Source organism: Mercenaria mercenaria, chromosome 11, assembly GCF_021730395.1.
Source record: "Mercenaria mercenaria strain notata chromosome 11, MADL_Memer_1, whole genome shotgun sequence".
NCBI classification, from domain to species: Eukaryota; Metazoa; Mollusca; class Bivalvia; order Venerida; family Veneridae; genus Mercenaria; species Mercenaria mercenaria.
Window position 1 is genome coordinate 6,204,397 of NC_069371.1, and position 18,214 is coordinate 6,222,610.

Consider the following 18,214-nt stretch of genomic DNA (forward strand, 5'->3'; position numbering starts at 1 on the left):
GCCTTCAAATTTGGACCACTTGCATAGTTTTGTGTACCGAAATAAACTTTGACCTTAAGATTGACGTAGTGACCTACTTTCAAATTTCTCAAACTACAGCCTTCAAACTTGATGCACATGCATAGTTTTGTGTACAAAGAACTTTGTCCTTGAAATTGATCTAGTGACCTACTTTCACATTTCTCAAGCTACAGCTTTCGAATTTGGACCACCTGCACAGTGTTGTGTACGGAAATGAAATTTGACCTTGAGCTAGCCAATAAGTCTTGAAATTTGGAACACTCAAAAATTTCACATTGGTGGGCGCCAAGATCACTCTGTGATCTCTTGTTTCACATGAAATATGGGTCCGGTTGAAAAGTGGGTTCCTGATTTAAAAACTAGGTCACTAGGTGAAATCAAATAAAAATTTGTTAACACCCCGTCCCTAGAAAAAGACTGTAGAGGCCACAATTTGTTCTTGACCTTCAGAAAAGTTTGTCAAAATGTTTGTCTTTAATATAGGTCAGCTTTGAAAATTGATTATCTAGGAAAAACTAGGTCACTAGGTCAAATCATAAAAAGACCTAGTTAACACTTAAAAGGTCACATTTTCCACCTGATCTTTATTATACTTTGTCAGAATGTTTGTCCTCTTAAAATCTAGGATAAATTTGGTCAGTTGGGTATTTTAACAAAAGTATGCCTGATTTACATAAAACATGGTTAGAATGTTTATCCCTATGACATCTACTTTAAATAATATCACAGAAATGTTCCTTCAGTGAGACTGTATAGAGTTTGTTCAAATTATTCCATTTTGTTGGAAATATGGCCACCAGAGGATTAAGTCACTTTTTATATATGTAGTTAGTATTTCCTATATGTGTATAGTGGATACTTTAAAAAATCTTCTTGTTAGAAAATACTGGCCCAATTTCAAAATAATTTCACAGATATTTTCCATGCATGACCCTCTGCCAAAACTGTTGAAGCAATCTATGAAACTCAGGTAAGCGATTTAGGGTCATCATGGCCCTCTTATTTTAAAAAATGTCCATAGAAATATTCAAAACAAAGGCTAATTCGAGTTTTTTTTTAAATGACCCTCATTTCAAAATTCTTGTGATACTTTCAAGAATATTTCTCAGTTATTCTGAGGGTTAAACAAGCTTGATTTCTACTGCAGGAAATGTAGCATCATCACAAAGTGTTTTAGCTGGACAGTCATCCAGTAACTCACCATCCAGTGACCAATGGACACAGGACATATATAGAAGAGATGGACAACCCCCAGACAGAGATCCACCAAACATTCACAACAGGACCGATAATCCACCTGCAGTACAGACTCCCGTCAGGTCTAATATTCGAGTCTCATCATCATCATTATCATCAGCAGGTAACAATTCGTCAGGAGCTACTGGTAATCAATCATTGCCAGACAAATTAAAAACCACCTGTAAACAGAATCCACCTCACTTTAAAGGTCATCCAATTAAATTCCTATTCAAACATTTGCAATGTACTGTCAAACCTGTGTATAGTGGTATAGCCAGAGAGTTGTCTTTATTTGCAGATCGTCCTACATGATATTGATTCATGATTAAAGTCATCAACAAAATTAAGCCATTTTAATAATTAACTCTAAAACAAAATATATATTTCTCAAGGGAATCTTAGCCTAGATGGTTAAGGTTGCTGATTTCAAATCACTTGCTGCTCACGCTGTGGGTGTAGAATTCTTTAATGTGAGGAAGCCATCCAGCTGACATGCCAGAGGTTGGAGGTTCTACCCAGGTGCCCGCCCTTGCCTGAAATAATGCTTGTAGGGGCATGTGAGCTCTTCCTCCACCATGATGAGGGTGGGGTGTGTAGGAGTAATCTTGTGGTTGGTTGGATTGATCTGTTGCAAAATATTTGAGGTGCAAACTATTTCCAGACTTTAAAAGGGAAAAAGTGGTCTTCTACCAAGATTTTTCAAATTATCCCCCTAGGGTCAAATATGGCCCCGCCCCGGGGGTCACATGGTTTATATAGACTTATATAGGGAAAAACTTTGAAAATCTTCTTGTCCAAAACCACGGGTCCTAGGGCTTTGATATTTGGTATGTAGCATCATCAAGTGGTCCTCTACCAAATTTTTTCAAATTATCCCCCTATGATCAAATATGACCCCGCCCCGGGGGTCACTTGCTTTATATAGACATATAGGGAAAAAATGTGAAAATCTTCTTGTTCAAAACCACAGGGCCTAGGGCTTTGATATTTTGTATGTAGAATCATCTAGTGGTCATCTACCAAGAATGTTCAAATTATTCCCCCAGGGTCAAATATGGCCCCGCCCCGGGGGTCACATGGTTTGTATAGACTTGTATAGGGAAAAAACTTTGAAAATCTTCTTTTCCAAAACCTCAAGGCCTAGGGTTTGATATTTGGTTTGTAGCATCATCTAGTGGTCCTCTACCAGGATTGTTCAAATTATCCCCCTAGGGTCAAATATGGCCTGCTCTGGGAGCACATAGTTTAAATAGACTTGCACAGGGAAAAACCTTTAAAGAATTCTTGTCTTAAGGGGATGGACCCCTAAAAGAAATGTTTAAAAAATGGCATTTGCTTTGTATATTCTTGAAGTTGACCATGTTTCACACTGTGTTACAAATTTTAAACAACTTTTACCGTGCCGTTTTTTGTAAATTTTGTATAATTTATGGTATTTCCTCAGGCTCAAGAAGAGACAAAATTCAATGTGATGGCCACTATCTAAAACGTTTGCAGAGAATTCATTACAGCATTAATTTTGATAAAAGAAACACCAAATTATTGTTAAACAATTATAAAACACAAAATAAAACTGTAAAAATCATTTTTTTCTAGGGTGCCTCAAGTAAGCAGATTTAATGAGACAGAATTCTAACTCCAACATTGAAAAATTAAGGTTGAATCCTGTGGATCTGTTTTGAATTTTGCTCACTTCATTCAAAAATAACCTTGGGGCAATAGTAAAACCTACCTGCATTTCTTCCACAGTATGTAATCTAAAGAATGCAGGCAAAATAGAGAACTTTTACCGCACGTAACTCAGTATTTTTAAAGATGTCTAACTCTACCCCTCCTGATTCAGAGGTAAATTCACATTGAACAGCAAATAATCGCTTATAAAATGAAAATTTTCCACTTTTGTACAATACATTCATAATAACATGAAAGAAGTAAAAACTTACTAGAAAAAAAGGAAAACATGGAAAAAAAATTTGGTCCCAGTGGGGTTTGAACCTACCCGCCCCCCCCCCCCCCCCCCCCCGAAAATTGCAGTCAAAGTAGGTTTATGGTAGGAATTGAATACTCTTCAAAAAGGAGGTACTCTATTACGGGTCCAATACCTTAAACCATAAAGCCTAAAGGTTAGATATTTAGTATGTGTATGCTCTAGTGGTTCTCTACCAAGATTGTTCAAATCATGACCGTGGGGTCAATGTAGGCCACGCCAGGGTGGTCCCTTGTTTTACATAGACTTATTTGTTTTTGAAGCAGTGACAAAGAGATTTGAACCACAAGCATAATGTTTGATACAGATTTCAATATTAATCTTGAATTGTCTTAATCGTGACCTACTGACCTACTTTCTTGTTTTTGAAGATACAGCATAGAAATTTGGACCATTTAAAACTTTTGATACTGATTTTAATACTCATCTTTAATATTCTTAACCCTGAACTACTGACTTACTTTCTTGTTTTTGAAGCTACAGGAAAGAAATTTGAACCACCAGTTTAATTTCTAAACAGATTTCGTTAGTTATCTTGAATAATCTTTACCATGACCTACTTACCTAGTTTTTGTTAGAAGCTTAAACAAAGAAATTTGTTTCAGCAACCAACTAAACTCAGGTGAGCTATATGGCCCTCATCATGGCCCTCTTGTCTATAAAAGCATCTTCTAGTTTCACTCATTGAGAAATATGGCCTCTAGAGAGGTCACAAGGTTTTTCTATTTTTAGACCTAATGACCTAGTTTTTGATGGCACGTGACCCAGTTTCGAACTTGACCTAGATATCATCAAGGTGAACATTCTGACCAATATTCATGAAGATCTCATGAAAAATATGGCCTCTAGAGAGGTCACAAGGTTTTTCTATTTTTAGACCTACTGACCTAGTTTTTGACCCCACGTGACCCAGTTTCGAACTTGACCTAGATATCATCAAGGTGAACATTCTGACCAATTTTCATGAAGATCTTGTGAAATATATGGCCTCTAGAGAGGTCACAAGGTTTTTCTATTTTTAGACCTACTGACCTAGTTTTTGATGGCACGTGACCAGTTTCGAACTTGACCTAGATATCATCAAGGTAAAACATTCTGACCAACTTTCATAAAGATCCCATGAAAAATGTGACCTCTAGAGTGGTCACAAGCAAAAGTTTACGGACGCACGGACGCACGCACGCACGCACGGACGACGGACGCCGCGCGATCACAAAAGCTCACCTTGTCACTTTGTGACAGGTGAGCTAAAAAAGGAGACAATGAGGAACTATTCAAGATTTCATTATAGCTTTGCACTGTATTTCATTGCCATCTTCCACTATATCAAGTTTCATTACATTCCATTTAGCCATTTGTCAGATTGAATGGACTGTGTATCTCCCCTCTCACAATCATGGTGGAGGATATGTAGAATCTAAGAACAAAACACAATTTAGTCAATACTACCTATGAACATATGACTGAAAAAATTTCCACCACTTTTCCTACTGTGATACAACATACTAGTAAGCATTTTGCAACAATTTACAGTTAATTGAACATGGACTGGAGCCACAAGAGAGTATTTCATGTTTTAACCAAATAAATTTCAACCAACCTTTCTCCTTCTAGTCTTGACCATAAACTCTCTGGCTAGATGTGTTGCCGGCTGGGCCTCCAGGGGTCGGATGTGTATACTCTTGTCTAGGGGATCACCAGGGACTATCTGCCAATGATGGAACACTGACAGACAGAATGCCTGACCCTGCGTGTGTGTTCTTAGATCTGTCTCAAACCCAAAAGAGTCGATGGCTGGCAGGAAAGCTTTAATGGTATATAACGGAGATCCAGGTACTGGGGAATCTTGTGTAACATGCCCTCTGAAATTAAAGCATTAAATGTGTAAGACTTGTATCAATAACACAATCATCATCCCGAAACTGTCCAAAATAAGTCATGGTACTGACCAGATGAAAAATATCTAAAATTGTTTTAAAGAGTATGCCTGCAAGTCCTAAATTAGGTGTCACACTAATAGAAATTTACTTATATATCACAAGCTAGCAGTATAGCTTTCTTACAAAAAACAACAACATTAAAGTGGGAATTCAAATCTTCAGCAGCATGAGGGCCAACAAATGACAAAGTAAATTGTCAGAAGTACTTGGAAACTGTAACCCTGTCCATAAGATGTATGGATCTATATGATTTCAAAGATAAAAGATTTGTAAACTGCTTTAAGTAGTCACTCTTCTTAAGAAGAGCAAAATAATGTGCATTTAAATTACATTCAAGGTAAGATAGAGAAAACATCATAAAATTTCCAAAAACAAAAATCATCTTTTGCATTGTAATTTGCATTGAATGCAGTGTCTTTTTCAACGTTTCAGCAAGTACTGTAAGTTAACCTAGCTAGTGTTCCTGGATTCCATTCTAGTACTGATTTATTCTTTGCAAGTAACTGAAACTGACAACCATGCCACATGAAACATGGAAGATTCTCCACAGGTAACTGACAACTTTGCAACATGAATCATGGGTGTAATATTCTCCACAAGTAACTGACAAACCCATGCCACATGAATTTATAGAGGAAGAACCGACAAACCCATGCCACATGAACCATGGAAGAATATCCATAAGTAACTGACATTCAAACTACATTTATCATAGGTTGAATATTCTTCACAGGTAAATGACAACTCACCACATGAATTATAGGTGGAAGATGATATTTTAGACATATCGTCTTCTATCAAATCACCACAGAGAAGATTCAACTCAGTACACAGATCATCAAATTCTTCCCTACTTGGCTAACTTCACAGCGATCTCAGAGATATAAAAATGTTATTTGAAAAGTGAAGGTCAGGGCCATATACAAACCTTCTTCTGGCTAACACTGTGTACACTGCTGACACACAATCAGCTGGTGCCAGTACTTCTACAAAGTAGTAAGGTTCCATCATCCTCGGGGTCGCCTGAAATGATTCCATATGTGTAGTCTATAAATATCTATTAATCTGGTAAACTATGTGCCTTTATATTACTAGATTAATCATTTTGATTATCTATGCAATCAAAAACCAACAAGTTTCAATTTTTACCTAGGATCCAAGGATACAAAACCAAAACTGGAGACCAGTCTAAGAATTCTAGCACCTGATTGGCTAATTTTGAGCTCAATTTTGAATGTGACTAATCACTAAGCTGTATTCTGAGACTGGTCACCAAACTTTATATAATTTTTACTAGTGACAAAATCTAATTCTTAAGGTTAAGATTGCAAATTCTTTGTAGTTGATTTTTTCCAGTGAGCCCTCAGATTAGCTCCTTATTGTTTGTTTAATGCGAGTTAAGGGCCTTCTAAAGCAATACTTTAGTTCTGTAATAAATGCTACCAGTTATCCCAATGCAGTACTCCTGGATTCTGTACCAGTAATGTCAACCTTTCTGCTACTAACTGACAAATTCCCACATTAATCTTAGGTGGAAACTAATGATTTTAGACATATTGTCTTCTGTGATTGCTCATAAAAACCTTTCTCCAACGGTACTACTCAATCTATATTATGTTCAGCTCTAGCTACAGGTGTAATTCTGTAAATGGACTGCAGCTATTGCTCTCCATCAATCTTTTTAGAAATATGTAGTCCCTAGCTCTACACTGTGAAGCAGACAAACAGTTTGGTGAAGAGATGAAACTGACCCTCTTTAAGACAAAGCTAAAACTATTCCAGTTTTGACTGTTAATGTTATCTAAAAGTTAAGTGGCTAAAACTTAATTGGTAAAACTCTCCAGAGAAAGTAGCGCCTATGAATTGATAAACCTATTTACCATAAGGAATGCTGAGTAAGCTACTCTTCTAGCTGTGGGTATAATCTGTCCCCCACCTCTGTGTATGGGTTCCTGGGCTATCACTGCATCTAGGATCTTAAATTTTACATTACGGATCGCTGAAATAGTAACAAATTGCCACTCTGGACTTCTATAACACAATAAAACACAAAAATAATATTAAACTTTAAAATCAGGTAACCTGTACAAAATTGTAAAATTCAACTTGCTATAAAAAATTTAAATTAAAGCATTGGAATTTGAAAACTGTTTACAGACTGACAGACCTCTTAAACTTCGCAAAATCAAATTGAAGACTATGTAAACAAAAAACAAATGAAACAAGGATCAAAATCAGTAAGCAGTTGATCTCTGAACTATGATGTCAAAAGTTCCAAAATGGCTAGAGGCATGATCCCTCCCCCACACCCCCATATGACCTAAGTGCTGTTTTCTTGCTTAGTTATCAGATTCAACAGCTGTCTAGAAAACCCAAAGCTTTCTTCACAATCTAAAGCTCAAACATATATAAATGTAGGCTACTTACGTTCATCACATAGAGGACCTTCCCTGGTGGCCCACTGGAATCCCTGTACAATACTATCCTTTACAGCTCCTAACAAACTCTTGTCCACCTGTAGTAGTTGTAATATAGTCAAAATTCAGAATAAACATACTTTTTAAAACTATCTGTACAGTTTTCTGCAAATGTTTATATGAAGACAAAGCAGTTTTCAACTATTAGATGTGCGTGCATGTGCCTGGAATACTAAATGCTTATATTTCTTTCAGTGAAAGTCTCCTGTCAGAGACATATTTCCTATACTCTCGAGATTCTAGATTACTACTACTGCTAATTCAATTGAGTTCCTGTAAGACAACCATTTACTGAATCCATTTATGCCACATTCTGCTATTGCATATTAGGTAGGGGGCCAATAAGGTCTACCATGCATCCCTAATAAAATTTTGCCATTTTGTAATATTCTCATTAATATTCATGAATATGCAAATGAGTTAACATAAAAATACTGCTATTTTAAGGCCAATGTCTTAGCTCCATTTTGATACCATTTTTATTGTTTTATCACCAAAACTGACCAAGATATCTATATGGTTGTCCTTTCCAAAAATGAACGGTTGCCAGGGAAACAGTGAAATCATATATAGTTCAAAAGAGTTTTTTCATGGGAACATTTTTTATTTTGAAAGAATTGGTTCTGCCGAACAATTTGGTACCTATGAAAAAAAGTCTAGGGGGGACGCATGGTAGACCTTATTGGCCCCCGTACTATATGCATATACTCATTATTCATACATCTCTCACGCAAGAAGCTACCAGTTCCTTGCATACTAGCTATTTCTTGCTAGAAGTCCTAGAACACCTCTGTATAACTTAAATATTCTGTACACAATTCATTTCGGTAACCAAGCCTAGACACTAAAGAAGAATCTTTTGATCTTACTTCAGAAGGTAAGGTATCGTCTACAAGGATATTTGGTCCTGTAGCATCTGGTCCAAATGCCCATATAGATCTGGCAGCTAGAAGATCCCAGTCGTACTTAGTCTGGAAGAATTCTCCGAGACGTTTTCTTGGCCATGTGATCTGTACCACTTCATTCTCAATATCCTCAGCTAAGCCTTTCTCTAGCGGCTCGGCAATCATTGTTAACTTATTCCTAAAACCAATTCAACTTGTTTAAAAAACTTCACTTATAAACAGGAATTAGCATTTGCACCAATACTTTTAACAATTACTTCAAATCTCACTTAAGACAGTGTAAAACAGGACTTTTTAGCATTTTACAGTTCTTTTCCTCACTTTACTTTAGGGTAATGTTACTGACACAACATCTCAAAGCCATTCACTGTAACACATTTAAGTGAAACCCCTGATGAAAATGAGATATACACCTTATGATAAACAGTAAACGGAAACTCATGGCAACAGCCGGAAGAGTGCACAATAACTGAAGTTATGTATTAGTATTATATAACAAAAAACTTTTTACACAGAAATTTCTGGCTCAGACCATCCTGCCAATAAAGATTTGTCTTTCCAAAAGCTCATCACTGATTATTAGTATTTAAAACCATACATACTTGGTTCTTTCTATGGGAAAAATCCATTGCAAGGTCCAGTGTGCATTACATGTATCACTGGTCTGTGTTTTTCATGAAAAGCTATCATTCGTTTAGCACCATATTTATTACAAAAGAGTGGTAGAAACTTGTTCTCATTCATAGCTTGCTAAAGATTTATGAAAATGTAAGTACTTACTTTTTGTTTGGAGTTTCAGCAAAACATTTCAATGATGAAGTTTCTACTACAGTTTCACAGAATGACACAACAGGGTCTGCCACTTTTATATCTGAAGATACATTAGAATTACCTATATAAGGAATTGCTCTATTCATTGAAATGGTGTAGCAGTTATGTTACAACTGATGTGTATGTGCAATGACCTTGGTTTGCAGGCATGCTCCCAAGAAAACAACTGGTTTTCACATAAAATGTGTAGGCCTAAAGTGGGGCATTGTGGTGTAGAGGTTAAAATGTTGGCCCATTCAACACAGAGACTGTGAGTTCAGCCAAGGCCTTCTTGAATGACCAAAGTTCTTGTTTTTCCAGGAAGCAGGCTAAATAATAATAATAATAATAATAATGGGCCACAAATAGAGAGTAAACAAGAGTGCAAGAATGTCACAATATATGCCCGTCACAGCAAATTTCTTTACTCTAACAACTGTATTTGCAAATGGAATTTTAACTTTGTGGTTGTTTAGTAATAACTAAGTGTTTTGTTTTTCTAAGTCCACAAAAAAACTCCTTACCAGGTAGAGATACCTTAAAATACACCTAAAATTGGAAAGTAACATCTCTGTTGTACCACAGAAAAGTGGTCTTGGTTTTTCCCTACGGTCAGTTATAAAAAAGTTACAATATAAGTTATTTATAGTAACAACTAAGGGAAGTTAATCTTTAAAAAAAAAAAAAAAAAAAAAAAAAAAAATTGTAAGTCCTCACAAAAATCTTAACCAGGTAGAGACTGGTCAAAATACACCTCAAAATTGGATGTAGCATGCATATTGTACTACAGAAAAGTGGTCTCAATTTTTCCCTATGACTAGTAATGAAAAAGTTACAATATAAGCTATTTATAGTAACAACAAAGGGAAGTAATTCGAAAGAAGGGAACTGCGCATGACACTTCGTCTCATGATGGTGTATAATTGTGTCAAGTTACATCAAAATCCCTCCATGCATGAAGAAGAAATGCTTCGGACAAAGTCATTCTTGTATCTGACCTTTGGCCTCTAAGTGTGACCTTGACCTTAGACCCAGGGACCTGGTTCTTGCGCATGACACTACGTCTAGTGGTGGTGAACATTTGTGCCAAGTTATATCAAAATCCCTCTATGCATGAAGAAGACATGCCGGACAAGGTTTTCATTCTTGTATCCTTTGACCTCTAAGTGTGACCTTGACCTTAGACCTAGAGACCTGGTTCTTGCGCATGACACTCCGCCTCATGGTGGTGAACATTTGTGCCAAGTTATATCAAAATCCCTCTATGCATGAAGAAGAAATGCTCCGGACAAAGTTTTCATTCTTGTATCCTTTGACCTCTAAGTGTGACCTTGACCTTAGACCTAGGGACATGGTTCTTGCGCATGACACTCCTTCTCATGATGATGAACAATTGTGCCAAGTTTCATCAAAATCCCTCTATGCATGAAGAAGATATGCTCCGGACAAAGTCATTCTTGAATTTGACCTTTGACCTCTAAGTGTGACCTTGACCTTAGACCTAGGGACCTGGTTCTTGCGCATGACACTCCGTCTCATGATGGTGAACAACTGTGCCAAGTTTCATCAAAATCCCTTCATGCATGTAGAAGATATGCTCCGGACAAGGTCTGTGGACGCCGCCCGCCCGCCCGCCAGGGGCGTTCCCATAATACGTCCCGTTTTTCAAACGGGCGTATAAAAAAGCTAGCTTTCATAATTGAGTGAAATTAAATCTAATTTTGTATAAACTAAGGTGCCTTGTACCCTGTAGAAAGCTGCACCAAGGCTTTTCAAACATGGTCTTTTTTGTAGTACTGAAGCAGCAAAAAGCAGTTTAATAGGATGGCAAGGTGAGCAAACTTGTTTATGGTGATTTATCTCAAGACAGGTAAAAATTCAAAGACATGCTTGAAAAAGTTTCAAATCTACTCCATTTGCAAGAAACTTTATTTGTTCAATATTCTTATGTCAACATGAGAAAGTCTGTTTTAAAATCTATCAGCAACAGAAAACTATTTTAAACCATTTTTTCTTTTAATGAAAAGAAAAATCTCTTTTCAGTAAACCTTGAAAATGGTACCTGCTACTGGGCAAAGGAAAGCCTACCTATTTCTGAGTACATTTTTCTAAGATCATGCATCACACAATCAAGATATAACTCTCCAGTCCCCAGAATAATGTGTTCACCAGACTCTTCAACCTGGAAAAAAATCATTATTAACACTGTATTTTATACAAATACATTTACTTTACCTTTCTGTTAAGTTACAAGTTTCCTTTTAAGAAAACTCAGAAAATTTTTCAGTTTAAGAAGGAAGTTTAAAGCATAAAGTTGTCTTTAAATTAGGAGTGATTTACCACCTTTATTTAATGTAGTCCTACCCATCACACCCTATTCCCCAATCTCCAAAAAGGAGCATTTAGTATGTAAAGAAATGCATCTTTATATTTTTTTTCATGAGAAAGCAGTAAGTAGGGAAACTTTGAACCTCATGTTTGTTCCTATATTTAATGAGCAAGTTATAATTTAATACAGAAATTTTGAGATTTATGTTTCTTTATCTTATGAGCAAGTTAATATACAAAAACTTAGAAATTTATCGTTGCATTTCTTGTACAAAAAATCCAACACAGACATATTTCAAAACACATTAAAGCCATATTTCATGCTGAAAAGGGTTGCCACATTTTGCATCTATTCCTGTAAACAGAACAGATTTCTGTTTCATATTTTTATCCATACCTTTGTTGTAACAAGTGGATAACTCTTGTTGACTTTCCTCAGACCATCCAACATTTTAGGTAACTCTGATGGGTTCACTGGCTCCACAGCTATTTTGATTACTGAACTTGTGTTGAACTTTAATGGTCTAAATATGTGAACCTGAAATGTAACATAGAAGTTATCAAGTATAAAGATATACTATACAGTCAAAACCTGTATTTAAAGAGACCATACTTTTGAAAGGACAAAACATGGTCCTTATTTGCTAATTAAAAAGCATTGTACAGGTTAAATTTTGAAATTTTAACTAATGGTCTTAGCAGAAATCGTCTGTCTACAGGATTTTCAGCACATGTTCCACTGTAAAATGACTGCTTCATCTATTTAGCTGGGTTAACACTACTTCTGAAGTATATCCCAGACATGTCTGACTGTCAGAAAATCTACAAACTTATACTAAATGCTAGCCTGTACTCCATAAGGTGGCTTTAAGTTTCCAGGAGACGACAATGCAGCATACATGTACTTTAGACATGAGATTCTTTGTTAGATCTTTAAAGAAACATACAGATACAGCTTGCAACCTTTAGAATGGCACAGATATAGTCTGTTGTGCTCCTTATTAAGACAAATGGAGTTCCTTTATCACTGAATGATTATTTGTTTTCTTTGGTTTAAAGTCGCATCAATACATTACAGGTTGTGTCTACATGTATAGCTTTTTCTTAAGACCCCAGGTTTCCCTCCAGGCATCATTCCCTGCACACATGATTGCCTTGATAGAACTCACTTAAGTGAGCTGAATATGTTCCTCATGTAACTACACAAACAGGTAATATGAAATTATTTCGAAGTCAGTGACCAAAACCATTTGGCTATGGAGGCTCTGGAAGAAGCAACAGTAACTACTTGTTCAGGTAGTTCTGCATGTGTGATAAACCAGCAGTAATGCTATTATATCATTTATCCGGATAATATAAAATAAAGCCAGGAAGGAAATGAATATTAGAGTAAAACTTAATGGCAACCCTAGAGTAAATATATTAAAGTGGCAACATTACTATCTTTCAAGAGAAATGCCAATATGTTATTAAAATGTTTAACATGTTCTCTTATACCAAATCCAAATATCACAAAAACAAACACTAACCCTATACATTTTGTTTCACCATATTACAGATCAGGAGCTTATTTCCCTCTAAGAGAAGTTTCATTAAAATCTACATTATAGGAAAATCTTGCGCAAATGTTAACAAAATTGTGATGTTCCCATAGATGCCCATCTAAACATGAATAACTACCTTATGAGAAATTTCAAGTTTAGGACTAAGACAAATTTAGAGGGTTTGTTTCCAACCTAAAATTCAGCTTCATCACATGCTCTCATCCAATGAAAGACTTACCTCCTCTGGAGCTGAAGTGTCTGTAATTGTCGCTGTTTTTACAATAGGCTGATCAATGCCTTCAATAAGGATCCAGTTCCCAGCTGGTACCCTGTTCACCTCTATCTTATACCTGTAATATAATTAATGTAAGTTTTTACAATAGGTTGATCAATGCCTTCAATAAGGATCCAGTTCCCAGCTAGTACCCTGTTCACCTCAATCTTACACCTGTAACAAAATCAATGTAAACTTTTACAATAGATTGAACAATGCCTTCAATAAGGATCCGGTTCCTGGCTGATACCCTATTCACCTCTATCTTTCATCAGCAACAAAAATAATGCAAGTTAAATAATCCCTTGAAGTCCTTAATAAACATCACATAAGATAAATAGGATTTACTAATTGTTCCTGGAATTTTAACTAGAGTGCCTAGCTCTTCCAATTCCAATTAGTTGTAAATATACTTAAGCACATCTGACACAAGCTATTTAGCGTTTTTTATAAACAATTCATGTAACCTTTGCTTCGCCTTTAGACCAAACTTGTGTTGTCTTGACTGGTTGTGTAAAACTTTCCCTACAATGCTGACTTGAATGGTCTAAGTTTTCACAACTCATCAAGCTTCAATTGTGCTTTCTTAGAGTATGACTTTCTCTTCTAAACCAGCAAAGTACAAACCTGGCTTCTGAGATCCAAAGTCTGCCAATCTGACCGAACCTTGAGTCTTCCTCGTCCTGTAATGTGTAGTTTTCTCCCAGAATCCTCACTTCCTGGTTAGCATACAGTGTCCCGCTAATGACACGACCAAACACATGAAAGCATGTAGCATCTTGGGTGGGGTATAACTTTGTTGTATGTACCATAAGTGGACCCTGAAAGTTTATATACATGAACCAAGAAATCAATTACTGAAGCTTGAAGTGAAATTATCCTGTCAATGTGAATTATTGTAACTACAAATGAATAAAAAAAGCAGATAGGAAAGTGAAAACAGTTTTGCGCTGCAGCAAAATACTGCAGGCCACACAGAACTGGTAGATTCTATACTTTCTATTCAACATAAAAGGGCAGACTTTGGCCTAGTTGTGCATGTCATGTAACAACAATTGCACGAGATGTTTTGCTAGTTTTTGCTAATAATATTTTCCAACAGTATTTGATATAACTATTTGGTGTTTTTTTAATTCACACCACCACAATTTAAGTCACATGGCCAAGTTTAAGAACTGAGGAAGGCCCAAAGGAACCAGTCACCTTCCACAAAACTCATGGTTGTATAATAAAAGAAGATGCAGGTAAAACATCCACCCTGCTTTAAATCCCAAAGTAGCACCATTCCCAATATCTATGAAAAAAACTATCACAAAAATTACAAAATATATGGAACACAGAAGCACTTGTTCATTATTAAACTAGGGCAAGTGTCCCAATAAGAACCACATCACAAGAATGGAGCATTTGTCTAAGGCAATCAGTTAGCTCAGCTGGTAGAGCACCTGCCCTATAAGGGTGGGTCCTGAGTTTGAGCCCTTGATTTACTGAACATATTTCTCACCCTGTGACACATACACTACAGACTTGGTAAAGTTTTCAAAACTGTCAAAAACTTAATGACATTTTTTTTATCAATTACGGTATCAAGACCAGGACTTACATCAGAGTCACATTGCACCATCATATCTACGAGATCTGATTCCATTGGTCCAGTATATATGTGCTCTATCTTACTTCTAGCATTGTCCAGCGGAGATCTGATATGGTCAACACACATGTCCACAAAGCCTGAAATAACTTCCTATAATTAAGATCTAAATCATCACACAAGTGAAAACTTCTGTCATATGTACTGTGAAATCATTCAATTTCCTGGACATGAAATTTTGCAGTTTGTCTAAAATGGCTGTTTAATCGGATATGAATTAATGGATTTCAACCTTTGAACATAAAATGAATGGATATTTACTCGTTTGCTGGGATAAGATTTCCTAGACTAAGTCAACATTGAAATCTGTCATCCAAAATATCAAAATTTTACAATATTGCAAAGAAATCAAACCAAAGCATGCATAAACTGCTGACAGGGAGTACATGCATCTAAAGGTTTCTTTCTGGTGAAAGTTTCTTAATTAGGTGACAAAATTCTATTAAACAATTGTACAGTTTTATGATTGCATTTTTAGGTGGCACATGCGGTACAATGTAAAACCTTCTATTACTTACAATGAGTCGTGAATTATCAATCATAAAATAGGGATAAAAATCACAAGTAATGAGGGTTTTACAATCATTTTAATAAAGTTCATTTAGCTAATGTCTTAATATAATACAGCATGCTCAAAATCATCTAAACTAATTGTACCAGGGCATGGAATGTTCATTTAAATGCTGTAACATTGCAAAGACAGACAGGAAGTTAGTAGACCATTTTTTATACCTGTGAAGTCACCAAAGAACCTTCGACAGACGATTCTCATGAGAGGTCTGATGTTGAGTTTCTTTTCCTCACTGGTAAGGGAGATACCCAGCTCATCACAAACCCTTGGTAAACTGCTGTCTACGTCACCTACAATCTACAATGCAATAATAATGGATTTAGAGGGAGCAATATAAAGCGGGAAACTAAATAAACACAAAAATACTTTACATAAAACACTATCAGGAACAAGAGCTGTCACTAATTGTGACAAATGCCCCCACAGCACCTTGACCTTTGACCTGGTGACCTTGACCTATGACCCCAAAGTCAGCAGAGGTCGTGTACTCAATAAGTACTATCAGCATGTGAAGTTTGTAGGTCCTGGGTGCAGTGGTTCGCGAGTAAAGTGCCTTCATGCAAAAAGTTAACGTTGTGACAAACGAACGAACTAACGAACGGACAGTTGAAAACTAATATGCCTCCCTTCAGCATTCTCGCATACCAGAGGTCTACCGTGGTTCCCCGGATGAACCTCTGGCACATTTCGCCGATATTTATGGTTTGGTTACAATACAGGTAAAACGTTTCAGCCAATCAGCGTCGTTTCGCGACAAATCGTAGCGAACCAATCAAAATCGTCCGTGAAAAGCGTGACCGCGTCCTTCCCATATTATCGAGGGAATACGATGTCCATTTACGACGAATATTATTATTTCTTGATGTAAATCTCTTAACGTCGAATTACAGGAATAAATCTTTATTTATCGCAATCATGGAATACAGCCTTTATCCATCGTAAGCAAGTATCTTGTTTACATATTTTTTGAAGTTTCAATTCGGAGTTCCAAATAATGGCAAACAATGATTGGCTGAAACCACTCCCAATAGTAATTACGAGTGCGCATGCTCACCAAGTAAACGATGGAAATAAATCAGAGGTTCGTCTCGGGATTTTGACGAACCTCTGATGGATGAGAATGCCCTTCAGGGACATAAAAATTCTTAACAGCAGACATATCTGAAGCAGAAGGTGTTAAATAAAACCCTTCAGGAATTCTGAAAATACTGAACAGTGACTATAGGCCTCAAAATCAGAAGGGATCCATGGTAAATTTGCTTTTTGTGCTGTCACTCTGACCTAAGCTTCTTACTCTGTTCCCTCAAAATCAATCTGAATTGTTTAATGTATATGGTCTGTGTGCCTCCTTAGTATGAAAACTGTTGGTCAAAGAGTTCTCAAGCACAGTCATTGTGACCTTGACCTCAGTTATTTTGAATGAGATGGAGTGTAAAATGGCTCCAATTCACCAAGTTAATTGTACAAACACCAACAAGACTTTAAACAGAAATCGTAGAAATTTTGTTTGGAATTACCTGTGCAAATATTTTATACAGTGGTTCTAGAATGAACTCTACGAAACTCCTCTGTGCTGAGCTGTTTGGTGGTTTCTTGCTAAACTTTCGCCTGCAAACAATCAGCGAGATATACTGTTATAAAAAGTGAATAATTTTCATTATCTGAATTTGTTAATTCAGATCTTATCATGCTAAGGTGCATCATGAAGAAATGCAGACTATTTTAAAGAAAACAATGAAATAGACACCCATAACAAAATTACTTAGTTGACAGATCCTTCAAATAATTTCACGTATCTTATTTCAAAAACAAAATTTTTTGCCAGCCTCTGCTCTTCATGACAAAATACATGTTTGCCTTTTAACTAAAAGTACAATTTTGCTACTATTATTTTTTCTAACATCTAATAAATCTGGTAACTTATGGTTCAATGCAGAAGGACCTTGACATTAAAGTCTTTACAACTAATAATTATAATCTAGCAAAATCAGCTTACGTTTTACTGTTGAAATATATATCTCCCCATAATCTTCTTGCAAATTCTTTTTCATTTATTCCGCCATAGGTGTCCGAATATATTTTAGCAAAAGAGCCCAGTGTAAAGCACAGTCTGTAGTAAGAGCTGGCGAAACAGACATTGCCAATCAGTGGCGACACCTGCTGGCCCCCTTCTTCTTCTGTGTATAAACTGAAAGTAATTACAAGCAGTTGTATTAAATATAATTATGAAACACATTTTTACAACACTGAATCCTGGTTTCTTGTGGAAAGAAAAAGTTTGGTTGAGTACCTTTGAGTTGTGCAGATGACATGTTAGTCAGACACTCCAGCTAAACAAATTTTATAAAACTAGGTCCCTTTTCACTTCAAAACATACAAAGAATATCAAAGCAGAAAATTTTACTGAGACAGTAAATGTAAAACAAGAGCTGTCCGCAAAACAGCGAGTGCTCGACTATTCGAAGAA

At 36.3% G+C, this 18,214-nt stretch overlaps 3 protein-coding genes across 3 annotated transcripts in view; 1 reads left to right on the plus strand and 2 right to left on the minus strand.

The window, feature by feature from the left end:
• The window catches only part of LOC128546947 (uncharacterized), a 28,832-nt gene extending 27,260 nt beyond the window's left edge, over positions 1 to 1,572 (plus strand). The window contains exon 5 of the mRNA XM_053518376.1: positions 1,169 to 1,572. Within this exon, the coding sequence (XP_053374351.1) occupies positions 1,169 to 1,572 (404 nt within the window). The remainder of the gene's footprint in view (positions 1 to 1,168) is intronic.
• LOC128546984 (116 kDa U5 small nuclear ribonucleoprotein component-like) overlaps positions 1 to 18,214 on the minus strand; it is a 110,570-nt gene that overhangs the window by 60,771 nt on the left and 31,585 nt on the right. The gene's annotated exons all lie outside the window — the stretch shown is intronic.
• The window catches only part of LOC128546948 (116 kDa U5 small nuclear ribonucleoprotein component-like), a 33,375-nt gene continuing 19,744 nt past the window's right edge, over positions 4,584 to 18,214 (minus strand). Inside the window, exons 12-26 of the mRNA XM_053518377.1 lie at positions 17,744 to 17,935; positions 17,265 to 17,355; positions 15,909 to 16,044; positions 15,129 to 15,256; positions 14,153 to 14,346; positions 13,490 to 13,601; positions 12,105 to 12,245; positions 11,468 to 11,561; positions 9,350 to 9,440; positions 8,534 to 8,747; positions 7,615 to 7,702; positions 7,068 to 7,186; positions 6,116 to 6,210; positions 4,848 to 5,109; positions 4,584 to 4,664 (exon numbers count right to left, since the gene is read on the minus strand). Coding sequence (XP_053374352.1) covers positions 4,584 to 4,664; positions 4,848 to 5,109; positions 6,116 to 6,210; positions 7,068 to 7,186; positions 7,615 to 7,702; positions 8,534 to 8,747; positions 9,350 to 9,440; positions 11,468 to 11,561; positions 12,105 to 12,245; positions 13,490 to 13,601; positions 14,153 to 14,346; positions 15,129 to 15,256; positions 15,909 to 16,044; positions 17,265 to 17,355; positions 17,744 to 17,935 — 2,038 coding nt within the window. The remainder of the gene's footprint in view (positions 4,665 to 4,847; positions 5,110 to 6,115; positions 6,211 to 7,067; positions 7,187 to 7,614; positions 7,703 to 8,533; positions 8,748 to 9,349; positions 9,441 to 11,467; positions 11,562 to 12,104; positions 12,246 to 13,489; positions 13,602 to 14,152; positions 14,347 to 15,128; positions 15,257 to 15,908; positions 16,045 to 17,264; positions 17,356 to 17,743; positions 17,936 to 18,214) is intronic.